At 46.2% G+C, this 27,234-nt stretch overlaps 1 protein-coding gene across 2 annotated transcripts in view; it reads right to left on the reverse strand.

Annotated features, from left to right (window-relative positions):
* MEGF6 (multiple EGF like domains 6) overlaps positions 1-27,234 on the reverse strand; it is a 1,305,820-nt gene that overhangs the window by 119,638 nt on the left and 1,158,948 nt on the right. For both annotated transcript variants that reach the window (XM_086921560.1, XM_086921561.1), the window contains 4 exons: positions 11,324-11,449; positions 10,811-10,942; positions 9,353-9,481; positions 8,153-8,284 (listed from right to left, as the gene is read on the reverse strand). In XM_086921560.1, the coding sequence (XP_086777686.1) occupies positions 8,153-8,284; positions 9,353-9,481; positions 10,811-10,942; positions 11,324-11,449 (519 nt within the window). The remainder of the gene's footprint in view (positions 1-8,152; positions 8,285-9,352; positions 9,482-10,810; positions 10,943-11,323; positions 11,450-27,234) is intronic.

Consider the following 27,234-nt stretch of genomic DNA (forward strand, 5'->3'; position numbering starts at 1 on the left):
TCCCGTTTCCAGCCAAAGTCATCGAGAAGACCGTCAACAAGCAGATGGCCGCCTTCCTCGAGACGAATGGATCCCTCGACCCCTCGCAGTCCGGCTTCCGAGCCAATCACAGCACCGAGACCGCCCTCATCGCCGCCACCGATGACATCCGAGCCCTGATGGACAACGGAGAAACAGCGGCCCTCATCCTCCTAGACCTCTCCGCGGCTTTCGACACTGTCTGCCACCGCACCCTAGCACAGCGCCTCAGCAATGTCGGAATCCAGGACAAGGCGCTGGAATGGATCATCTCCTTCCTCGACGGAAGAACACAGAGAGTCCGTCTATCACCGTACAAGTCAGAGGCCACCGAAGTCATCTGCGGCGTCCCTCAAGGATCCTCTCTGAGCCCCACCCTCTTCAACGTCTACATGAGACCCCTCGCGGCCATCGCACGCCAGCACAACCTCAACATAATCTCCTACGCCGACGACACCCAGCTGATCCTCTCCCTGACCAACGACCCCGCCGCCGCCAGGGCCAACCTGCACGAAGGGATGAAAGAGGTAGCCGAGTGGATGACGACCAGCCGCCTGAAACTGAACTCGGACAAGACGGAGGTCCTCATCCTGGGCTCCTCACCCTCCGCCTGGGACGACTCCTGGTGGCCTCCCGCCCTGGGCACCGCACCCAAACCGACAGACCAGGCACGCAACCTGGGCTTCATCCTGGATTCCTCCCTCTCCATGACCAGGCAAGTCAACAACGTCTCATCGGCATGCTTCAACATCCTCCGCATGCTACGAAAGATCTTCTGGTGGATCCCCACCGAGACCAGGAAGACCGTCACCCAGGCCCTCGTCACCAGCCGACTGGACTACGGCAACGCCCTCTACGCCGGTACCACCGCCAAGCTCCAGAAGAGACTCCAGCGGATCCAGAACGCCTCAGCCAGACTCATCCTCGACATCCCACGATCCAGCCACATCTCCGGACATCTGAGAGACCTTCACTGGCTCCCCGTCAACAAAAGAATCACCTTCCGCCTCCTCACCCACGCACACAAAGCCCTACACGACCAAGGCCCGAGCTACCTCAACAGCCGAGTCAACTTCTACGCTCCCAAACGCCACCTCCGATCAGCCAACCACGCCCTCGCCGACGTCCCCCGCATCCGAAGAGCGACTACAGGAGGAAGGTCCTTCTCCTACCTGGCCGCCAAGACCTGGAACTCCCTCCCGACCGACCTGCGCCTGACCCAAGACCACCTCTCCTTCAGGAAGAAGCTGAAGACCTGGCTGTTCGAGCAGTAGCGGCACCCCCCCCCCCCCCAGCGCCTTGAGACCCCACGGGTATGTAGCGCGCTCTATAAATGTCTGTGATTGATTGATTGAAGTAGGAGGCCTGCGTAGTACTTTGCCTCATTGTCTAGAAGGGCTATTAACCGGTAACTTTTTGGATCTTTTCTATCTCCTCTTTTGTAGATTGGGGATATTATTGCCCCCCTCCATGATTGTGGGATTGTAGATGATTGCCAGATTTTTTCGAACATTGGTTTGAGGTTAGTTGCCCAGTATTTTGGGTCCTGCTTAAATACTATTGGTGGTATTCCATTTGGGCCGGGGGCTCCATCTCTTCTACCTTTTGTGATCCTTTTAATTATTTGTTCCGTCGTGATTATTACAGCCTCATTCGTTCTCAGGTATTCTTGATGTAGGGGCAGATGTTCATCCTTCTTTCCATTATCGGTGCCTATTTCTTTCCCCCGTTCTTTAGTCTCACTGAAGTGAGTGCTGAAGTGGATTATCCAGTCGTCTTCTGTCACCTGAGAATCAATCCCTCGGTTTTTCCCATTGGTCTGAGCATTGATCTTTTGCCAGAACTGAGCGCTGCGATTTGTTTTGGCGTCATGTAGGAGTTTTCCCCAGAATGCCTCTTCTTCTTCCCTTTTTTGCTGCCATATTAATTTCTTACGCTCTCCTTTTAACTGTCTAAGCTCTTGGAGGAGGGACGGATCTGTTTTTGCTCTTCGTAGAGTCCGGTTAATCGCTGTCTTCAGTATTTTTAGCCTTCTGTTTTTTCGGAAGTAATTGCATCTTTTCTGTTTCGTGTTGCAACTATTTCTTGTTCGTGTTACAGGGTCTTTTCTCTGCGCGTTGTCTCTCATCCGTTTTACAAACGCTTCCCAGCTTGTTATCGGGTTATGCGTGGTGCATTGAGCTTCATTGAGTGTGCGTATCTTGCTCTAGTAGTTTTTCTGGGTTGGAGACTTTGCATTGTACCCGTCTTTCATTTGATGTAAAGTCTGTGCCTACGTTATTTGAACTGGGAGGCTTTAGTGTCGCTGATGTATTCATTACTGTTTCCTGAGGCAGGTGATCGCTGCAATCAGTGAGACCGATTCTAAAGTCTACAACCCTTTGGTATAGACTACGGGATACAAAAGTAAAGTCAATGGTGGAGCTTGCCTGGGTACTGTGGAAAGTTGCTGACTGCGGTTGATCCCCTGGAAATCTACCGTTAAGTGCTCTAAGTCCTAGCTCCTCTAATGTAGCCAGCAGGGTCCTTGTGGTTTTTGTGCTTCTGCCCCCCGAGGTACGGTCTTGGCGATTGAGTTCCCAGGCAAATGGGTCCTCGTCGTATTTGGTGCCCGTGGCTGCTTCGCTCAGCAGATTTAGATTGAAATCCCCTGAGATAATGATGTTATTCGTGTGCTCGGCCTTCACCAGTTTCACAAGTTCTTCCTTCAATTGTCGCACTCCCTTCTTTTTCTCCCTGGGGTGCAGGTAGAGGTTTATGAAGATTATATCCTCAGTTGGATTTTGCACACGAGGTGATAGTCGTAGAGCTAGCATTGCATTTGGGGCAGGTAAGTTGTAGTCTAGCTGTTCTGCTTTTAGTATCGCTGTTAATGCACTATAAGTGGCAAGGCCTCCTTTCTTGTGGCCGAAAAGCGAGCTCTGGGTAGGCGGTAGAAAGTTCAGTGTATACCCTGACAGAATTGGAGGTGATTCAGTCCAAGTTTCTTGTAAGGCGATGATGTCAAATTTTGTCAGGTGGTTGCATAGGTCAATGTCTGAAACCTTATCGCCGGTGCCATTGATGTTCCATGAACATATACTTAAGGTGTTAGGTTTGTTGACTCTTTTTGGTTTTGTTTGTCATTGGCTTGTCTCTTTCGCATTTAGGGACTTTGCGAGCCAGCTCCAGTTGGGGGAAGCCATCTTGTCATTAGTCAGTGATCTTGTTTCTTCCAGACTCAAGTGCGATTGTCTCTCGGGCGTTTTACTTCGGGCTCCTCTTAAGACAGTTCTTTTAAGAGTCGTCTCCTTCTTTAGGAGACTTTCATGTAAGAGGGGCTCCGGGTATCTTGTGGGCAAGAGAGTTTGTAGTTCTATCCCCCAAGAGTCAAATCTTTCCTTTTCTTTTAATATTCTCTCCGGAAATTCTCCTGTGGTCCATATGGTTTTTGTCGACTCTACCCCGGGGTGGCTCCGAGATTCAATAAATTCGACGGATTCCAGGTCTGCCGATGTGATAGTTTTGAGGCTCTCTACTGTATTTAATAGCCGCAAGATGTTTCCCCTGTTTAAAAAGTCCATTGAACCTCTAGAGTGGTATTCAGGATGGAATATTACGGTCGTTGTTGAGCCTTCTGGCCCACTCTCTCTTGACTTAGTGTTTTCTTTGTCAGCAGGTTTGGTTTCCCCTTGACTAGGGGTTATCCTTGGTACAGTTTTTTTGGGTTGGTCAATTTTTTCGGTGCTTTCTCGACAGTTCCGGCCTGAGAGATTTAGCCTTGTTGTTATGATCAACTTGGGACTTCCTGGGATTTGCATTTCATCCCGGTTTTCAGGGCAATTTTTGGTGAGATGTGACGTACTCTGTTTTGTTCTTTCTTGTGTATCTCTGTCAGGTGAGTCTGAGGTTATTTGTGAGTTATGCCCCTTGTCGTTCTCCGTGGGCCCTATGTTTTTTCCCCCTTTTAGTGTGCTCAACATGTCTTTCTGGGTTTTGGGTGCTGGGCAAGTGGTTGAACCACTGGGTAGGGCTGGGCCGCATCCAGATTTATCCACTGGGCCGGTGTTTTCACTGTTGGTGGTCATGGTATTTATTTCTTCCCTCTCCCTTGTTGCACTTGCTTGTGAGGTGTTGGTTGCTGTTTGATCACTGTTGCAGGCCTTGCCCCAGGCTAGGCACCCTGTCAATTTCCTTTGGTTTCTTCCCTTCCTTTTCTGTTTTCTTCCCACTTTTCCTTGCGATGGTTGGTGGGAGATTGCTCCCCCATTTGGGTTACTTTTGTCTAAGTCTGGTATGGATGCTGCAGAGTTTTGCTCTCGATCAGCTTGATGACTACTGGTGATCAGTGCCTTCATTTGAATTATTTTGTCCATTGTCGGGTGTGAGTTGGTAGGCGTCTTTGGGGGCTCTTGCTGTATTGTTTGTGGATCGTCTTGCCCGGTAGTTGTGTTTAATTGCTTAACCTCAAGTTGCTTGAGGGGATGGCTATTTTTAACTACTGTCCTGAAATCAGATAGAAGGTTTCCCAGTGCTGTTGGAAGTGTTGCTAGTTTGTCCACTATGGTGATGCAAGGGCAGTTAGATGCTATCAGCTGTGTCTCTGCTTGCGCCCTTTTTATCAGGTCATTCAGGTCTGCTAGCTTGCCGTCAATGTTTGCCACGTATGTGGCCAGAGTGTTAAGGACAGAAAGTTGCAGAAAGATCCATCTTGTCGGATTGGTACTGGATGGCGTTTACTGAGGATTGCATTGTCTGCAGGAGGGATGCCCAGATGTCTGCATTCTTCTTAGATTTTTCTTTTTCCGGCCTATCGCTTGAGCCGTTTCTTTGCTTTCCCTGCTCTGGTTCCACTGGATATGATGCTACCAGGTCTTCCCACTCTTCCGGCGTGAGGTACGAGGTGTTCAGGTCGAGCGGCATGGGCACTATGAGTCCTGTTCTATGCGGTGAGGACGTGTCTAGTTGAGACCAAGTTTTTATGCCTGGGAGTTTTGATGCTGGATCTCCCCCCGCCTTTTTTGGGTTGATTTCTTCAAGTTGTTCCAGGTCAGTGATGTGGTGGGGGGGGGGGGGTGTGATCATAATCCCGTTGCTCCTGAGTAGTTTTATCCTTTACTTGCCAGGCCTTGTCAGCAACGTCGTCAATGTCTGCTGTTCTTGGGCCATGCTTGTCGCCAGGGGCTATGTTCGCTTGTGGCCCCGTGGCCAGTTTCCACATGTACTTGGGTGGTGATGATTCTGTTTGTCCCAATTGTGCTTTTATTGTTTGGGCTTTATTTGTCCTTTCCCTTTTTTTTGCTTGGTCTGCCATTGTGTCTGCCGTTGTGTCTGGGCCGCCACTATCCTCGCAAATTCCCTTTGGTTCCTGGGAATTCAACTGGAGTGCTGGTGGATCGCATTTCTCACCCTCCTTCCTGTTATGGTTATCTCTTGATCTTGCTGGACTTTGGAGGGTTGTGTGGCTTGTGTTGTGACGCTCCCCGGTTCCTATTGCTTCTTGGTTTACAATTCGGTCCCCCCCCGGGGTCACCAAATTCGTCGGGTTCTCCATTGGGACCACCGTTGGGCCTTCCTTGTCTTCGTTTTTTTGATTAATATGCGCTTCTTCCGTTATGGTGGCTTCTTGGTTCCTCCTCTCGGGATTTCTTCTGTTCTCTAGTGCTAGTCCTAGATCCGATTGACTTTCCTGGAATCCCAGGATTGGTTCTAGAGATCCCGGAGAGGCCCCTTTTTTTGAGTTCTGGATATAACTCGCCTCTGATACTGCGCTTTCTGGCCCATGCTCGGTGGGGGTCACCCTGTGTGGTTTGATTGGGTTGAGTGGGCTTGGTAGATTGGTTTTATTAACATTGTTGTTCAGGTAGAGGAGCGTACTGGGATCTTTGATGAATGCGAATTTTGTGTAGATTTTTGGTTGGACAGACGGTTTGCTAATAGTTTGACTATGTTGGTGTCCTTGCACCTCTGAGCCTCCTGGGCTGATGAGTCCGGGGAGCAGAGGAGACAACTGAGAGGGTACTTCCTCTCCTTTATTCTCTTCCCTGTCCCCCCTGCTCTCCCAGCTTGCGTCACTCGTGTCCATCAGGTCCTTCTTTTGCTTCTTTTTTGTCTGCCTGGGCTTTCTGGTAAGTTTCTGGGATGCTGTATGGCCCGTGTTGTCCGTGTTGTCCCTTTGCCTCCCTGACCTCATCCTGTGCCCCCTCCGCTTTCTTTTTTGAAGGGAGGGCGATTTGGAGATCCTGTGGTAGCAGGCAGGGAAGTGAGGTACAGTGGGTACCGAAGGTACAGTGGGGGAACGGTGAGAGAGCTGTGAGTGGGCTATGAGGGTGGCTAGAGGGGGGGGCTGAGGGGGGCTGGAAGCAAACCCTTAGAAACAGCTGGTAGTGAGCGGAGCGCTGGGGGGGACCTTCGGGCAGGATCGGACCTAGTCAGATCTGCCTGGGTCAGACCCCCGGCTCTTACTTGGCGGCTGCCTCTATCGGCGTCCACGCTCACGTCCTTTGTCCTGCCCTCTGCAGCAGCCTGCAACAGCCTCGCCTCGCTCACCTCCTATGTGTTGGAAATCCGATGATCCGATCCTGACGCTGGAGCCGGTGCGCTAAGGACGGACGGCAGATGGTGCTGCTGCTGCTTGGTCCGAAAATGCAGAGATGTGCGGAAAATCCCTCCGCGCTAAAGCTGAAGCTGAAGCTGACGCTGGTGGGTGCCGGTGCCTGCCAATGAGTGTAGAAGAACTGCAGCCTTCTCTCTACCTCACAGCTCAGCTCAGCAACGGCCGCGGCTTTCTCCGGCTTCCCAAGGTGTCCCTTGACTCATTCAGCATTTGGCCCCTTCGACCTTCAGCAGCTCTGCGTAAGTGCAGCGTAGTCCGTTTTCCACTCTCCTCCTCTTCTTCCGGTCAGCACCGGCTTCTCTTGATTTTCGCGGCTTCTCCCGTTTTTTCGCGGCTTCTCCCGTTTTTTCGCGGCTTCTCCCGGTGCCGGTGGCCGATAACCAAAGCCCAGTGCCCTCCAAGGCTTGGAGCCTGAGGAGCCTGAGGGCCGGGCTCACTGGGGTTCACGGCTTATTCGCGGCTTTTTCCGGCACACACGACCTGCATCTCCACCGAGGCTAGCTTCGGTGGTGCTCCGGCGATTCTGGTGAATGAATGACTGACTGACTGACGATTCAGCTCTCTGGCACCATCTAGTCAATTGATTAGATTACCAAGCGTTCAACATAGCCACCTTTGTTTCACTCAGTCGTTGTTATAATATTTCAGTGCAGGTCATTCTACATTTTATACTGTGTGTTAAGACAAAAATTTAGGAACCTGTGTGACAGGTGGACTTATACGGACAACAAATAGTACTGGATATGGATATACAATACAAACTGGAACATATATTCATAAGAATTTCTTTATTAATGTAATTAGCATACATAATCAATCTCTAGCCATGTTTTTGAATATTTATTGAACTATTAACTTTTGTATTTATGCAATTTTGTATTTTGTGATACATCAATGTACTGTATACATAAATTGTAATGTATTGTGACACACGAATAATATAATGTGCACAATAACAATATAACCACAATATTAATAAAGAAATTCTTATGACTATATGTTCCAGTTTGTATTGTGTATCCATATCCAGTACCATTTGTTGTTAGTATAAGTCCACCTGTCACACAGGTTCCTACATTTTTGTGTTAAATTTTTGTCTTAACACACAGTATATTGATCCCGATTTAGGAACTATAGTCGGGGATACCTCCTATCTTTACACACATTCTACATTTTATATTCAAGCTGTGCCACTTGGTCATTAAGAGAAGTGGTCATCAACCCAGTCAAGTAAAAGGTCATCTTGTAACCAAAAACTAATTTAAGAGTCACACCAGCAGGTATATGTCTGTTCCATGGAAGAAAGAAGCAGCTCAAAAGCATTTAAGATAGCATGTGACTAGATGTACTGCTTGAATTCACTATGCACAAACTTTCTCCTATCATCCTCAAAAATGTCTCCATAACCCTAAAAACAGACTATTTTCCTTAATGTCATGGCGAAGGAATGAAATCTTCTGTTTTGAAGTTGCTCTTTTCTTGGCCAATTTCATCAAAATCAATCCGTGAGGAGCTAACTGTGTTCCAAGAGGTACTTACTCTGGTCGCAGCGGATTCCGCTGTATCCCGCCTCACAGACACACTGCCCGGTCACTGGATTGCAGCTCCCGTCGCTGTTACTGCAGTTACAAATATTGATGCAATCCGCGCCCCAGCGGCCAGCATCACAGGCTGAAAGAGAACAGATATGCATGGTTAAATGCAAACATGCACACACTGGAGCTTATTAGCCTCAATTATGCATAATAATAATAACTGCACATACATTCAGTATATAATTATTTGATATATGTGCACATACATACAATATATATGTATTTTATACCTGCCTTCAAAGTCATATGCAACCACCTTTTAGCCCTAAAGGCTAACTTGTACAGTATGGCAAGTCTCTCTTATTCACTAAAATGTTACATCACCAACACTAGAAATACAATTAGAAATCGGGTTAATGTATTCATTTCAAATGATTTATCAAAAAGATCATTGCTATTTCTTCTGAATAACTACACAAGCATGATCCTGTGCTCAAAACTGCTAATAAGCATGTAAAAAGTCTGGGTCTACATGCAATCCAGCTGCTCACTGTTGGGAACAAATATTCCTTCTCGCCTGCAGCAGTTGACTGTGTGTGGATCTTCTGAAGACTCAATCAATCAATCAGGTTTCTTATAAAGAGCGACTACTCACCCATGAGGGTCTCAAGGTGCTCAGTGGGGGCGGAGTAATAGGATCATTTCAAATTACAAATAAGGCCCCAGAAAGCTTCTAGTTACTTCAATATCAGGCATTTACTATTCCAGGGACAAAGTTTCTATTCAGGTCCTAGGACAGCCCCAGACTGAATATGGACCTCACAACATAAAGTTAAAGAGTCTTTACATAAAGAATTCCTCCCAGAATGCACTTCTCCATCTAGCATTTTTTTTCAACTGGTAGGAACTTCAAAACAATATTCACTGAAACACTAATAATTGAAAAGGCAAGGACTGCCTGCTACCGATGGAAAGTAAAAGCAGTGCCAAAATGTAAACTTTAAATCAGTAAAAGTTAAACAACGAGAGCCAGAATGAAGAGAAATTTAACAGGCCACCCCAATATTCTTGCCCAATTTAGGAACATTTGGGAAAGGTAGCTGAATTCCGTAAAGTTTCTGTGCAGTCTGTGATGCTACTGCAAGACTAGGAGAACATGGCTGTTTGAAGGCCTAACCTGTAACCCAAGGGTGCTGTTGCGTACCTCTACGGCAGTTGTATCCGGTCCAGCCTGGTGAGCAGCGGCATTCGCCTGTCACTGCATCGCAATGGCCGTCGTTCTGACATGAGCATCGCATCTGACAGCCGTGCCCGAACCATCCTGCTGGACACACTGTTGGAAAGTAGCAAGTGAGCATCAATCCAAACATCAGCTTAAAACTTTCTTTTGCACACTAAGAAGACGTAACCTTTGTGAGAACCTAACTACGTATACAGCCAACTTAACTGCTTTCAGGTGTAATTCAGTGTTTAACCCGTTTACTACGGCGGACATTCCGCTGTGGTGTGGGCGTGCTACAGAGTGGGTGGGGCTGCGTTGGCCAACGGTCGTGCACAGAAGCTAGAAAGGTAGTGCACGTGTCGGCCAACGGGTTAATTTGAGCCTTTGGTTTCCGGTGTTTGGCTCCGGCACTTATTTGTCAACACCTGCACTTGTTACAGTCTACCACAAGGTGGCGCTGTCTGACTAATTGAAAAGATTACCACAACAAAAGTTCATTAATTATTCAATATACATTAAAAATGACTAATACCTGCCGCCCAAGCTACTCTTATAGCTTTGGGAGGCCTGAAATAGTTTGAATGATCACACTTGTAGGAGTGTGGTGGTTAGTAGTTGTGTTGGTTCTGTTATTGGCAACGCTGTGGTGCAAGCTGTAGGGGCATCCTGACGAGAGCCCTGCCACTTAATTCTTTACAAATTAAGCACTGGTGTAGTTACCAAGTTTTACTATCAACTACCTTAATAGAAATTAATGTATGATATTGGATATATGAAAGGCTGAGCCTGACAAGCATGTGGATTAATACAATAAGCTTTCTGACTTGCTAATGCCTCAGTGGGATAAACATCTGAGCCTAAAATATATCAACATCACAATTAGCCTAAGATGGTGCCATCTTCAAGCCCAATTTTGAAGTGAGCCTGCTCACTCTTCCATCTATCTTCCTGAAACAACAAAACTCTTAACAGAGACTGAATTTAGAAAACAGACGTAACAGTCATGCGGCGGCTGATGGCTTCAAAATGAAACATGGCAGCACACTCGCTTTCAGGTACACACACGCACGTTACTGGATTGTCCTGATTGGATGGATATTTTCTAACAAACTAATACATTCTAATACACTGGTAGAGATGTAGCAGTCATGGGTCAGGTAGTTCCAGGCATTTAACCCCTTTGCCGCGGGGATAACTACCCCACGGCGCGGGGGGAGAAGGGAAGGGTCGCGGCTCCACATTGCTCGTGACGAGCCCAACTCGTCATGAGTCACAGTAGAGCTGTGCTCATGGTGAGCTGGGCTCATCATAACCCCGCTCTCTGATTCATTCTCCCACACAGGCGGGGAATCAATGGCGCGTGGGCGCGTCGCGATAGTTATGACAAGCCCAGTTAGAAACATGTGTGTGTGGGTTTCTGAGATTTAATGTGGTGCTTACCATTTTGGCAGAGGTTGCCGCTGTATCCGGGTGCACAGATGCAGGCTCCAGTCACTGGCTCACAGCTGCCACCGTTCTCACAGACAGGACAGATTTCCTGGCATCCCACTCCCCAATGACTATCTGGGCAGTCTGGAAAGGGTTCAGTAAAAAAACAAAACTGGTCACTTAAATGAAACAATATTTTGCGGTGACAGACACTGCCTAATAATCCATGGAGAGAGACACGTGTGGCCGCAGGTGACAAGCAGCTTGTTTTAGGTGTCCAACCAAAGGACCTAGGTTGGAGCACATGGCAGCAGCAGGAAACACAATATGAATAAGGCAAGCATGCTACATAAAGAAGTGGACTTTTAGCATCCTTCTGAAAATTAGAACTTCGGTTTTCAGTTGAAGATGCACTGGGACCGAGATATGGATTGAATTAAAAGAGCATTCTATTTTGTGAGAAGGGAGTGCGGTGTCATTTGTGAAACAACCAAGAGGGATACGCGTTGATTTTTGGTCTCTTACCTTTGCCACAATCTTGTCCAGATTTGCCAGGGGGACAAATGCACATCCCACTGACTCTGTCGCAGGGCGCCCCACCACACGCGCAGGACTCAAAACAGTTGACACCGAATTTCCCCTCTGGGCACTCTACCGAAGAAGAAAAGGAGAGAGGAAGCGACGATCAGCACAACGGAGAGAGCCGGCATCTATGACATGACAATGGTAGTCACTTCTGAACTATTCATTTAGCTACGCATTCCTACAGTTTCCAACTCAGTAACTTATAACGATAAAACTGGATACTACCATTAAATAATGACTCTCAATTCGCAGTTCATTGCCCAAAAGAGAGTCACAAATACTCTACAGGCATCAAGAGTTAAAAGAACATTTATAGATCTTTTTTTCCAAATTATGTCCAAGATTTGTGTCCATTATGCTTCCATTGTGTCTTGTTCCACATTTCCAAGTCTCAAATCAATCAACAGGGCAAATTCTTACATGTATAGTCTGTCTGGTCATGTTTTAGAAGCTAATTGAGATACCTCTCTTCCTTACGCCTCCCCTGGGGAGGCCTTGCATTTTGACACATTCCCAGGTCTACCACGAATGGTAAATCTGGCAATGAGCTAAAATACATGGGCAGGTGCGTGGAAACACCTACACTCCACCTATAGAACGCCTCCCTAGGGCAGAGTAACTCAACAAAGCGATTTGTGCAGCTTTGCGTTACTCCAGATTTATCAAGCCATGCAGAGCGGCGCAAGGTGGCCTTGCATGGCTTGATAAATCTGACTTTAGTGTTGCGCCGCCCCGTGCCCCCTTGCTGAGCGCATGGGTGAACAACACTATGATAAGTGTGGGCCCAAGTGTGTAGCCAATACCTATAGGGTCATCTGAAATACCAAATGTTCTAAATAATGTTGACACTCGAAAATATGTAATCCAATAACTTTTTTCCTTTGATTTCGTGTGTTAAATATTAAAATAAATAAACACATTCTTGTATAGTACCGCTTAAAACGATGTAGGTAGTCTCTGAGCACTGGAATAACAGGCGCCATTGTCTGATACCTCAGTGGTACTTCTTTTTATCAGTTTCAGAATGATGGTCGATTAGTCTGAGTTGATCCGCAGTGAGTAAAGCTGCAACCGTCCCATAGAATATAAATAGCAGTAGTGCCAACATTCCAGAACAGAATGATCAAAATATGTGAAGTCCAACGATATTGTGATGTTAATATCGACCTGCAACAATTTTGATTCCAAAGTACCTACCACCACTACATCATCTACTTACATACATATAAATATAAGAATGGTAAACCTACACTTCTCTATGTACACTTTACTTGGCGACAGAGATGTAGCTCATAACTGTGAAGTTGATATTTGTTATGGTCAATATTTTTCACCTCAATATACTAACATCATGGTTGTCAAAGAGACCCTCACTTGAAGGCCTTCACTCTAAATGTTGCCTTAATCATAGTTTCCTGCTGTAACTCTCTAAAGCAACAGTTCTTAACCTTTTGATGTACGTGGACCCCCACTGAATCATCACTGAAACCTGGGGCCCCCACCTAGGATATTTCTAAGATTTGAAACTCAAAACAATACTCAAAAATACAGAAACAACTGCACATCAAGCAAATACACAAAATTAGAAATACTTAATTTAATTCATAAAAAAAAATGGAAACATTGAAATTTGAATTTTAATAAGAAACTTAGAGCTCTTCAAAATGTTGTTTTTGTTTCAAAAGACAAAGCAATAGGCCAAATGCTAGCATTTCACTGGGCTACTAATAAAACTCTCTTTTTGTTGGTGCATACCTCTGCTGCTTTCTTCTACTGAGGCCAGCAGTTGACTATGCCAGATTCAGGTTGCTGATCCCATGAGTCAATAAAGGATACCAACTTAATTTTTAGCTTCTAATTCCATATTCCAACACATTACAACATTATTTGAAACTTTCATTTTTTCTTTTGTATGTATACGTAAAACATTAATCTTTTAATAATGTTTAATTTTCTAAGAGTCATGGACCCCTTACTAGGTTTCATGGACTACTGCTCTAGAGGAATACTAAGTTCAATGCCTTTCAATGGAAATTTTCAAATTGGAACATGAAGTTCATGTCAGCAAAAAGTACTACAGGTGTGGATCTGTGATTTATGCAGAAAGTATATTAGACCTATTCTAAATTACAAAACCATTTTAAATTATAAACTAAACATTCTGTACTATATGCAAAGAGGTTCTCAGAATAAGCAAATACCACCTATGATTATTGCTACCAACAAATGTTTCTTACTCAGCAGACTAAAATTTCTAATTGCACTTATAAATGTAGTTTGATTAGCTTTGATAATTTGAAGTTAATAATGTGGCCTGTCAGTGGTGCCCCCTGCAAGGATTGGTGACAGGGCTCCCTGAAATACCCAGACACTCATAGTCACCACCCACCCTATAAAAGTATTTCACCTCGCACCCACATGACATCAACAGGAGCATCAGTGGTGCATTAAGCATCAAAGAGAAAACATATTTATGTGGGATCAGCATGCTCTATATCAAGGCGCATTGTAAACAGTGGTGTGTTCATATTTATTATAAAATGGTTATTATTAATATTTTTAATTAACAAAATTGAAGCTTAGGGGTTTATTGTATGTGTCCCTCACAGATGCTTTAATAAGGGGGCACGTTTACAAGAGATGTTCCAGTTCAGTTAAAATTACATCTATCCATAAAATTCAAATACTAACTGGGTCATTTACGGGGGGCGGTTCCCCTGGCCAGATATGATCTCTTTCTGAGGGCACTGGAGTAGTACCTAGAAATTCTGAATCCCGGAGTTAAAGATATCGGTAATTCTAGCAACACCGGATGACGGGGTTAACTGGTACAAGTCAGATCTGTGGAAATGACGAATCACCAGGGAAACAGTAAATCCAGTCTCCATTCCCCTAGTTATTCTTTGATTCCCCCAGTTTTTAGGTTTCGCCTGACGTAGCAGCGAGCATGCGCTGCTCGCTCTCCGAGGGCTTCTTGAAATCAGTACTGATTCAGAAGGGACTTGAAGCCCCGCTCCTCTTTTCCATTGGCTTGCATCATCGTTTATGGTAAACATTGGCGCGTGGCTGGAAATCAGGCTTCTTGGTTACCCCCTTGTCCAATTTTAAGACGGCTCATCTGGACAGGTCGACACCATCTTTGTTTGGCGTGACATAGGAGGGTGTGCTGGTAGCTTGTTTACTGGCTCCTCATTGGAAATCCTACCCGCTCCTCTCTTCCCTTCCACCCATCCCAACCCAAACTTCCCAGAGTTACACTCTTCATTCATTTTTTCATGGGCTTCCCTGGGTGGAGGGCAAAGTTAGCCGCGCCGAAAGATTAATTGGAGCTCTGCTCTCACCTTGTCGGCTGCATGCCGTTAAGTTGCTGCTCCATGCTCATAAACTCAGGCAAGGCTTTCAGCCATGTCCTTAAATCCTGACGAGTAACATGGTAGGGGCCATAGGGCACGTGCCACACTGGTTTCCGGCATGTAACCCCTCTGTTTGTTGGCCAGCTTCGATTGTTTCAGCGCTGGTATGCTTACAGTGCATTCCTTTGTGGCATGTAAAGCAGTAGTTTGACTTTGTATCAGTGCTCGTGTGATGAAGACTGAAATGTCATGTTGGAAAGAAGCACCAAAATCTTTACCAGTGCTGAATGGTTTCGGTATTATTACCCAGACTTCCCTTCATTATTGTTGGTTGTCTTTTTTGGGGGGTGGGGGGGCGAAGGAGGTGGGCCTGGTGAGACACAAATCTTCTCCTTTTAGTTTTCAACACTCTAAGCTACGCTATAGTGTTCACTTGAACACGGGGCACGTATTACAAAGTAATAATCTGGATGTGAAACTAGGGAGGAACGGTGGCATATTAATTGCAATGCCAGTAATGTGTCTGTCTGAAAGTGATGTTGCCGTCACATTTGACCTACCCTAGCCTTGTCGTTATTTGCAGTGCATTTGTTCTATTTTTGGTGGTACTACATTGGTCTATCCACTTATGGAGCATTCTGTCCAGACATCGAGGGAGGGCTATCTCATTACATCTCCTGCTGGGGTTTCTTCGTGTTTCTTCTGTTATCCTGCACATACGCCAATAAATGTCAGTGGGTTAAGAATTCATAGCTGCTATCTAGAAGTAACAGTGTATACATGCTAAAGTTCCCGTAGTGATCATCCTGCAAAGGTCATTGCGACGAGCACTCAGCTCTCAATCAGTTTTCTTGTAAAGCGCTACCACTCACCCATTGGGGTCTCAGCGAGCTGGGGAGGTGGAGTGGCGGGTCTCGCCATGGGTGCCCGCATATGCTGTAATGTTGCTGACTTTTACATAGACTACTTTCTGCCATCGGTTTGACCTTGTACCGGTTTCGCAGCCTGGCGATGTTCCGCCTGGTCCTGTTGTTAACGTTGTATACAAGACTTTAGTTCTTGTGATACTTTAGTGAAAGCCTGGCTATAAACCCAACAACCCCTTGCCAGCTTGAATGTTTAGGTTACCCACATTTAATCCTAAAGGTGAAACTACAAGTCCCAGAATCAGAAGTGCAATTTCTAGCAAGACAGTGGCTGAATTATTTAAGTTTGACAGTTTGTTTAACCACATCGCTGCTGTGGTTATCTTTCCCCTGTGCTGAAAAGTGTCCTTTTGCTTTATTCATGACGAGCTCAGCTCGTCATCAGCACAGCTCAACTGTGCATCATGACGAGCTCAGCTCGTCATGAGCATGGAAGGGGTTAAACCATAGAAACAATTTTACGGTAGCACTGTGTGCCCTTGTGAGAATTGGATACTAATCGTTTGGTAGATTGCTGCCATGACAACGCGCAGATGAATCAGCCAGTCCGACTCACCTTTTTGTCTTAACTCCTCTATGGGAGGTCAGTACTTTCTTTAAACCCCAGAGGCCGCTGCTCTTTCTAATTTCACCTGATACATGCTTCTGCGCATGTAGAATTGTTTCCTAGACAACGTCCACTTCTATTAGGGAGAGACATTTCAGGATAAAAAGACAGTCTCTTGAAAAGCCTGCTTCCCTTGTTTCAGCTAGGACACCAGCTTCAAGTGGGAAAAACAGAGCTGATTTAGATATGCATGCAGTGTGAGGTAGTACGTTGTGGGCAAACATGAAGCTGATTTAAATATGCGTCCAATTCTCAGCATAAATAGTTGATTAAATAGCGATTCCTAAACATTCCTGAATTGCTACTCGCAAATTGCTAGTCGCAATTAAGGAATGCTGTCCCATTCATTTCTATGGGCCTACAGGCCCATAGGAATGAATTGGAGATTGTATGAGCAATTTGCGAGTACCAGTAGGTACTCGCAAATTGCTCATGCAATCTCAAGGGTGTCAAAATGACACTGTGTTACACCCCTGAAATTGATCTCTGCACATATGTTGCACACACACATGCCCTAAGGACATGTGTGTGCGCAACATGAAACTTTGAAAAATGCACAAAAGTGCTTTTTTCAAAGTTTTAGCAAATTAACATGAAGTGCAACTTCATGGTAATTTGCTCCTCCTATTAGCGAATTCGCAATTTTTTTTACGTTCATGCATTGCATTTAAGGAATCTCAATTTGGGATTCCTTAAATGCAATCGCAATTTAAGGAATCTCAATTTAGAGATTCCTTAAATTGCGATTTTTGCATTTGGGGTGATGCATCCCAAATGCAAATATACCAGGAGCAAAGGGGCAGATTCTGAGATTCTGCCCATTTGCCACATGTATTTACTTTGATGCATATGCCTGTTAATGTAGTACCAGAGCTGTATGTGAGCAGGCACTATTTGTGTTAGAGAGGGCTGCACAAGCATCTTGACCCCACAGTGCACTGGAGCACCCCTGTGCGTTGCACCCCCCGTGGCAATACGCGTAATATGGCCACAGGAAGTGCTCTCTGAGAGATGTTCACCCAGCCTCTAAAGGGGCCTTGCGGTCTCTACCTCACACAGAAACCAGAAAGATATTTTGTTTCTCTTTATTTCTTGATACAGGATAGTGCCAGGTCAGCGCATGCAGCACACTGCAGCTGAGCTCAGAGCATGACCGCACCGCAGCTGCGCTCAAGGCCTGCAGTGCACTGCAGCTGAGCTCGGAGCATGCAGCGCACTGCAGCTGAGCTCAGAGCAAGCAGCGCACTGCAGCTGAGCTCAGAGCATGCAGCACACTGCAGCTGAGCTCAGAGCAAGCAGCGCACTGCAGCTGAGCTCAAAGCATGCAGCGCACTGCAGCTGAGCTCAGAGCAAGCAGTGCACTGCAGCTGAGCTCAGAGCACGCCATGCACTGCATCTGAGCTCAAAATACACAGTACACCGTAGCTGAGCTCAGAGCATGCAGAGCGCTGCAACTGAACTCAAAGCGCGCAGGACATTGAAGCTGAAATCAGAGCACGCAGCGCACTGCAGCTGAGCTCAGAGCATGCAGCGCACTGCAGCGGAGCCCAGAGCACGCCATGCACTGCAGCTGAGCTCAAAATGCACAGCACACCATAGCTGAGCTCAGAGCACGCAGCGCACTGCAACTGAACTCAAAGCACGCAGGACACTGCAGATGGGCTCAGATCACGCAGCGCACTGCAGCTGAGCTCAGAGCACACAGCACACTGCAGCTGAGCTCAAAACGCGCAGCACACCATAGCTGAGCTCAGAGCACGCAGCACACTGCAGCTGAGCCCATAGCATGCAATGCACTGCAGCTGAGCTCAGAGCAGGCAGCACACTGCAGCTGAGCTACAGACAAGCACACTTAACAGCACAGTCAAACAGGAGCACTCTTCATATACAGGAGGCTGACCCCCTCCCCCAGCACCCCACCGTAGTCCTAGTGCAAGAATGCAACTCACAGCTCCTGGCTGTACTTTAGTTCTCGGATGAAATACCTCAAAGAAAGTGCTCGGGAGTGGAACGAGGTGGACGCGTTGTGTAGATTCTTTTGGGGAATGAATCTTTTCTAATGTATTTTGTAATGGTTTTAAGATGTGTGGGACAGGGGCCTCAATGTGACCTCAGCAGCAGGGAATGTGATTGACTTCCGGTTCGAAGAAAGGGGTAATTGATGAAGGGAGTGCCACACGTTGAGCTGTATTTAAATGCTAATGTCATTTGCTTCAGACAATCTCGGGCCGAAACACAAATTGAATTTCCTGAAAGGAACAGTGTAGAGATCTTACCTCACTGAAGGATGCAATGTTACCTTCTTTGCGATTAGAGAGGGCTGTCTAGTGTTGCGCGAATAGTAAAATGGAATGGAGACATATTTGTGGAGAATATTGAGAATGACACCACTAAATGATATACGCCTTTGATGTTTATTAACATGATAGGACAGAAAATGAGAAAGTTATTGAAAATGTAACAAGCACTTGGTCAAGACGCCCTTCAAAAGTTAAACAATCACCCTGGGAATATGGAACCTAACAGCTCTGCAGAGTTCCTTGTGCATCCAGCTTTCAGGCAGCAATAAAAATGTCAATATAACTCTTGCGCTTAATTTTCCTGTTAGAGAGAGAGATTGGAGTTTTAGTCTAGTGACGTAAAGTAGTGTAGAGGGTTAATATACCTGCTGCAAAGAACACGTACCATACAGATCAGAAATCTGTATTATGTATGGATAGCTGTCACAGAGATCCTTGTGTTACCGCAGTGCATAAGATACATGCCTAATATAGAACAGCGACTGTTACCGACTATCATCAAACCGCTGCATGAAAACCGCAGAAAACAGGACGTTGTTTTTTTCCCCAGTCTTTCCTTAGCTATTCCTAATGTTGCTAAAAAGTGTTTGTTTGGGTAGATATACATTCTTATTAGTAGAGCCAGACTTTACCAGTGCTTTAAAAAAATGAAATGTAAGTGAGAGAGGGGCTAAGAAGACATGGGGGGCACTTTTGCCCGGTGGTAGTCAGGAAATCCGAGGAGGAGGTTAATGGGGGTGGGGGTGCCAAAACTGATTGTGGCACCACCGGGCGCCACCAGTGCTACAGCCGACCCTGCAGATGGTCGGTCCCGTTTTATGCGTTACACATTCCAGGCACATTCAAAGTGACTACCCGACCCTAAGAATACGCACAACTCCAGTCTTTCAGGAGTGTGAATAAATGAAACTGTACAAGCAGTGAGTGGAGCTGAAGTGGAATGCGCTCCCCAGAGGGGAACAAGCTGTTCTCGATTTTCTGTGTGTGCTGTTTAATAACTACTAATGAACTGTGAACACTCCTGAGGTACATGAAATAGAACATTCTGGCTGTACAGCAGTCCCCTGATCCGCCAGATGGAGCGTGTATGCACCTGTGGTGCCTGTCGCGATAGCAAGCCCCTGGGGCAGGGTAGGGATACCCAACAGGGGTCGCACCATGGGGCTTGAGCTAGGGTGATCAGGCGTCCCAGTTTTGCCAGGACGGTCCCCGTTTTTAACAGCTGTCCCAGCAAATTTCAAGAAATTTAGCTCATGTCCTGGTTTTTAGAGAGGGTCGACTGAAAACGGTGGGAGGTGTTTTTTATGTTTTACAAAGCAGGGAAAGTTAGCAGTTGTTTCAAGAAAGCAATTTAATTAACAGGCAAGCTACTGGGTTTAAAATTGACATTTTATGTATGTTTTTACTGCCTGTTCTGTAATTCTCTGCTGAGGAGCGCTCTCATCGCTTGAAGTAAAATTGCAGTCCTTCTTCTATTTTTGTGAAATGTCCCGGTTTTTGCCTTTTAAATTCTGGTCACCCTAGCTTGAGCGGGAGGAACAGGATGGCCTGCCAGTCCAGTGGAAGTGCTTTGTCCCTCCAAATATGAGGTCCGATCTCAGTATCCTGATTCTAGGACCCTATAGGCGGGGCCTGTTAGCCTCAAACAAGGTCTCGCCGCACATTAAGAGTGGAGATAGCTGCTGGTCAGGCTAAACAATTTCTTACAAAACCGGTGAGTATGATTTAATCTGCATAACTTTCTGCTGGTTAGGATTAAAGTTTGTTGATTTTTTTAAATGTTTTGGATGAGGGTTAGGGCCTGATTACGAGTTGCTCGTTAAATGCTGTCCCGTGCGTACACCCCTCTTTAAGAACAGATTGGAATTATGATATTTTACGTATTTAACTCATCTGGCAATTTATGAATTTGTTAAATAATTCAATATTCATTACATTTTGGCAGGTCAAAGTGCCGAAATTGAATGGGGGATAACCATCCGGTATTTACCACATCATGAGGATTTTGCTGCGTTAAACACCGAAATCTGCATACTATTCACCAACAACTCGTAATAGGTGGTATTTATCAGACTCGATAAATAATGCACCTCGTGGTATCACTATGTATCATGTGTGATAAATAGCACCTGTACTGATAATCAGGCCCTAGATGTGCTTTCTAGGAGAGTCACTATTGTGGCCATACTTTGTGAGTGGGGAGGAGGTTGTGAATTCAGAGGGCTGAAAATATAGCTCTGTTTATAGCAAATGTTCAGTGCAACCAGGCACACGCAGTGTACTCAGGGTATTACTTGTAGCACATCCATTGTGGTTAGACAGAAGCACAGGCATAACAACACTGCAGAATTTACCTCATCTGGACCTGACACACATAGTCTGCAAACACTGCTCCATCTGTAGCAGGTTATTTTTTTTAATCTTTTGCGTTTTGTAAAGCGCTTTGAACCATAGATGTCACTTCAGTGTTCTGTGGATTTGGTGAAGATGAGTTGGAGACAGCCTAACTAACCAGTTATATTAAGAGATGGGAGAGACCATAAATGAACAATAAATCAAAGTAACAGGCAATGAGTTAAAGCGATCCCATGGGAAAATACTTTTTTCTTCTCTCAAAGTTTTATATAGCGCAAACTTGAGCCGAAATCAGAGCACTTTACATGAGCACCAGTTGCTATATATGAGGACATATTCATTGTTGTTAGGCACAGGGAGGTGTCAGGGACTGCAAGGACCAGCAGCCCATTTCCACCACAGCTGTGTCCTCTTCCCTCATAGCTCCCGCCCTCTGCCTGGACTTCAAATACTGCTCGCGGCCTCCACTCTGCGGGGGCCACTCGTAGCAGTTTTGCTTGCCTGTACCTTGGAGGAGTTCGTCTTGTCAGGGACTGCGAGGACCAGCAGCCCATTTCCACCACAGCTGTGTCCTCTTCCCTCATTGCTTCCGCCCTCTGCCTTGAATTCAAATACTGCTCGCGGCCCCCGCTCCGCGGGAGCCGCTTGTAGCAGTTTTGCTTGCCTGTACCTTGGAGGAGTTCTTCTTGTCAGGGACTGCGAGGACCAGCAGCCCATTTCCACCATAGCTGTGTCCTCTTCCCTCATTGCTCCCGCCCTCTGCTTGCACGTATTTATTTGACTAGTCCTCTAGCTACTCGGGACGAGCGTGGGCGTGCGCCTGGCGAAGCCCGGGCCAAGGGCGGGCCCGTTTTAGTCCATTCTAGACCGAGAGAGACCGGAGCGGGCCATCCCCCTTTCGGTCGCTGTAGCATACCTCCTCTCCTTTGGGCTTGTTGTAACTAACCGGGGGGTGAATATTCCGACTAGCAGTATGGCAGCTCGAGAAATGAGGAATAAAACCTTGGGTGCTAGAGGCCAATTAACAGGAAATCTGGACAATTTTATAACTAGAGCAAACTCAGTCATCGACCAGGGGATAACTCTCATGGACCGCCGGGTGTCGCAAGATCTTGCCATGGCTAAACGTTCATCAATGGGACATTTTGCTACTGCCCGTACCCCCGAGCGTGACAGTCGCTCCAATAAAACTCTTGTCCCGGTAATTGTCCACACCCCACCCTCTTCCCAGGAGCACGAGCATATCACACCAATTGTTTGTTCGCAAACACCGGAGGCTCTAGTGATCAATGGCGCTCTTATTCCGGTAAGCTCGCCTGTGAACCCAAATACACGGAATCTCCGGGAGAGACATGTAGGCGCTAAACCAAAGAGAAAGCGGGTGGCCGCGACTGCTAGTGGCGGCAGGAAGTCGAAATTTGCAAAAGAGTCGGGTGACAGTGATATAACATCAACAAATAAGGTTTGCAATGCTCTGAGTGATCTGACTAGCCACGGCCCACTGTCAGTAACTGTTCTTAGTCCAGGGCCAATGATCGCAGGCATGGCAGAGATCTCCAGTGGTACAATGTTAACAGAGGAACACCTGCTTACAAAACTGATGCCTTACTGAGAATTACACTTGGGCCGATAGAAGAGAGACTTGGGCGAATTGAACATCAGCTTTCCCACTTAGATCTAGTCTCACAGGGTATTTTGGCCAACAAGAAGTCAAATGGTTCACGACTGGGTAATGTTCAATCGAATTCTGTGTCAGATGGGACTGTAATACATAATATTCTTCCCCATACTGTGTTGACAACCTCAGATGCTAGTAAAGTTTTAACTCCTAATATGGTAGATGCTTTGCCCGCATTATCTAAAAATTCGATTAAGAACACTGTACCATCCGCAGTCAAATTAAATGAGAACGGGCAGTCATCAGCTGTAGCAGCATCTCAGGGGGCCCCTAGAATTGATCTACCGCTTGAAGTTAGCCCCTATTTGGTAGTATTGACAGGGATCCCTGAAATAAGTAACCCAGCCCAGGAATCATTTCTGTCTCTAAAAAACAAAGTGACCCATTGGCTTAACACAAACAGACCACTACCCATTCACATCACTAGTGAAATATTGATGGTACGTAGGCTCTCCTGGGTAGGTCATAGCCCCAAAACTACCGTGGGTGATTGTGTGCTGATAAATTTGAGGGATCCCCGCACTGTGGATTATATTTGCAGCTGGAGCTACAATAGCAGTGGGTCCACTATTCAATCCCTCCGTTTGTCCTTTTATCCTTCTAAAGAACCACCAGATTGTGGAGGTGAATGGTCCCTGGTTACGCAGCGGGGTAGAGGAAGGCCAGAGAGGGGTGGGTACGGGCGATCGACCACCCAGAGTCACTTAACCACTAACAACAGGTTCAGAGGCTTGGAAATGATGGATTGACGGCAGCATAATAACCTGAGTACCTTGTCCTTCACCCAACGTATGAGCATTGCAGTCTCTTAGTAGTAGAGCATTTACTTCGCCCACAGATCCTCTGATTCACACCAAGGTACCTAATGAGGTAATGGGCCCTGAGATCCTAGGGAGCACAGAGCTGCCTTGTGTAGCGCACTCCCCGATCCGATTGTTTGTGAAGGAGTCTTTGTGGGCAGTGAGGTCAATGCCAATAATGCCACTGCATTGAAGTCAATGACATTACTATCGTGGAATGTGGCAGGTCTGACGCATAAACTAGTTTGTACAGAGTGGGGGCCCCTGGTGGAACAATACAATATCTGTCTCTTTCAAGAGACCTGGGCCAGGGGTGAACTTTTTAGAGTGGGATTTGAGACATACCATGTACCTGCTAGGTGGGGAGGCAAAGGACGGCCTTCAGGTGGTCTCACCATCTGGGTCGCTCTTCATCTCGGCTGTATGGTGGAGAACTTGGTCACATATTCTGACGATGTTCAGTGTATACTCATCAAATGGCCAAATTCTTTCAAACTAGCTATTGTGAATGTATACTCACGCCTCGTTAGTTTGGCCACTGAGTCGACCACCATTGATGTTTTATCCCATTTCCTGAGTTCACTGTCTAGTGACTGCCACCTTTTGGTGGCTGGAGATGTGAATTGTCACTACGAGCCCCTTCTGGGAACGAGTGAGGGTGCCCTTATGGGCGAGGATGACTATTGGGCTATTCCATCTTGTCAGTCTCCACGTCCAAATTCATGGTCTTCCTTGGCGATCCATATCATGGCCCTTACTTTAAACAATTCCTTAAGGGCATGTAACAGGCGTACACCGTCCGATACTCCATCGATCTGTACTTTCAACAAGAGGGGCCAAGAATCTCGTCTGGACTACATCATGGTTGAAACAAAGATGTGGTCGAAAGTTATTGATTTCAGGGTAATCCCCAGGGCTGACAGTGATCACAACGCACTATCCCTGGAAATGGTCTTCCGGGGCCGATGGAAATTCCATCTCCAGATCAGAAAACTCATCTTTTTGCCAACAGCTGTCTCTGAGTGTCCACGACCATTACCCTCTGTTCTAAAAGTGCCGGGATGCTCTAGGGTAACTACGCGCTATATAAAACTGCAAATAATAATAATAATAATAATGACCCGGGTGATGGGCTGACCCTTTTAAACAATAGACGTAGGGTAAAATGGGGTAAAATATTACAATCCAGAGATGATTTAAGTAAACTATATAATATAGTCCTCCCTCAGTTATTGAAGGTGGGGGCCTTGCTTACCCAAGCCCCAATCTCAGATTTTAACGGAATACTACGGTCAATCCATTCGGATTTGGTCCTTAGTCTAGTAGAGGTTTTCAATCCCCAGGTTCCTATGAGGAGGAAGAGAACACCAGTTTCGTCCTGGTACAACTCAGCCTGTATAAAGGCTAAGTCGGAGCTGATTAGTACAGTTAAGTCTGCTAGTGACAACTTTAAAATCCGTGAACTGAGATCGCATTATAAAGAGGCAATGGCAAATGCAAAAAAAGATTGGGACATGGATAGGTGGTCTAACTTAACCACTGCTTTGGAGTCAAGTGATGCACGCAGATTTTGGACATTAGTTAGTACAGTCTCGGGGGAACTAAAATTAGCAATAGAACCAAATATTGATCCATCTGCATGGGAAGCACATTTTACAGTGCTATATTCTGATGACCATTCACTGGTCAGTGTGTCGACACCCGCGGTTTTCAATAACCAGCTTGAGGCATTAGAGTTTACCTTGGGGGAGGTATCACACGTGATAGGCAAACTTCCAGAGGGCAAGGCTCCAGGACTTGACAAACTCCCGGGTGACCTTTTCAGGCACCAACCAGGGATTTGGGGCCTTTATCTGTTTATTGTTTTTAATGCAATCCTGAGAGGCATGGGGGTACCCTGTACTTGGCTAGGAGCGGAGATAGTCCCGATCTACGAGAAGTGCTCTCCTTTGCTCCCAGCCAATTACAGGCCCATCAGCCTCATAGACGTCCCGCAAAACATTTTTGCGCAGCTTATTTTGGATCGACTGTTGGTATGAATGGAGGAAAATGATATTTTAAGTCCCCTTCAGGCGGGGTTCAGGAGGAACACCTCCACCAAGGACCAGATCTTTCGCCTGATACTATTGTATTGGAAAACGGCAAAGATCGAGGGTGGCAGCCTCTACATGGTGTTCGTGGACCTTCGGTCCGCGTTTGATTTAGTTCCACGGGACAAACTCTGGGGGGTTCTTAATGAACTTGAGGTTCCACCACAAATCCTGCTTGTGCTGATGAGGTTACATGAGGGGAACTTCGCCCATGTTAGATGTGGTAGGAACAGTCACCAAGGTTTCCAGTTGGCAGAGGTGTGAGACAGGGCTGTGTCTTGGCACCGACCATGTTCTGCCTCTACGTCAATGGTGTAATCTCTCATCTGGACAATGTCCCAAATAACGATGCCCCAAGGTTGGCAGGAAGGAGGGTTCCGGCGATTATGTTAGCTGATGATACGCTCCTCCTATCTAAGTCTCCCATGGTAATCCAACGCATACTAAATGGTTTTGAGGATTTCTGTCGAAGCCGTGGCCTTGAGATAAACGCCAATAAAACAAAATGTATGATATTTAATTCTGCGGCAACCACCCGTCCAAGCCCGACACTAGGTAGTGTGCGCTTGGAAAGGGTTACGACCTATCAGTATCTTCGGGTCACTCTTCATGAAAATCTCTCCTGGGGACCCCAAGAGGTCAAATCCCAACTGAAATTGTAATAGTTGGCGGGTGGTATTCTCAAGGTCTCGAATACATCGACCTATAAGCCATTGAGCCCAGCCCTCGAGATCTATAAGACCCAAGCTAGGGCTGCAGCTCTTTATGGTGGGGAACTGTGGGGGCATTTATGTGCGTCAGCAATTGCTAAAGTAGAAACTAAATTTATTAGGCAGTTGCTGACACTCCCTCAAAGTACCCCTCTCCTCCCCTTAGGGTTAGATCTGGGTATTGGACCAATAGAAGATTAGCTAGCATTAAAGCCACTTAGGTTTTGGTGCAGGCTATGGTCAACGACAGATCTGCTATTATTAATTTATTTTGAAAGTTTTATATAGCACGAACCAGATCCTTGCAGATATCAGAGCGCTTTACAGAGCATACATAACAGGCCATGAGATATGTTGTAATTGAAGGTAATAAGTGGGGAGGGGTAGGCATAGGAGGGAGCATAGTAGAACAGTTACGTCAATAATGCAAGTGGTACAAAAAAGTGAAAGCATAGACCGACAGGTAAATCAACAACATAAGTAATACAAATAATTGAATGGATCGACCAGATAATACAGATCGGTGCAGCTACTTTAAAAACCGATGTCTTTACTTGACGTCAATAGCTCAAGTGTATTTAGCCATGAGGATGCCATGAGGATAGCTTTTACTTCTTTCTTAAAGAGTGTGATGGATGATATGAGCCTAGTTTCAGGAGGGAGTGAGTTCCAGATCCTGGGTGCCATTCCTGAGAAGGAGCATTTATAAGTTGTTTCCTTCCGGAATCTTCGAGGTTTTAGCAGAAGATTGTTTGTGCCTCTAGTGTTTCTTGAGCCGCCAGAGATTGCCAGCTTCTGGGTGAGGTATCCGGGTGAGCTCAGGTGTACAGCCTTGTGTGTCATGCAGGCGATTTTCAGATGTATTCTGGATTCAAAAGGCAGCCAGTTCAGAGATTTCAAGTCAGGGGAGATTAGCGAGTGTTTTTTTGACCCAGTGATGAGTCTCGCTGCAGCGTTTAGAAAATCTCTTAGGGGTGCAGTAGTAGTTAGAGGGAGACCGCAGAGAGCGGTGCTGCCGTATTCTATTCGAGG

Source organism: Lissotriton vulgaris, chromosome 5, assembly GCF_964263255.1.
Source record: "Lissotriton vulgaris chromosome 5, aLisVul1.2, whole genome shotgun sequence".
Lineage (NCBI taxonomy): Eukaryota > Metazoa > Chordata > Amphibia > Caudata > Salamandridae > Lissotriton > Lissotriton vulgaris.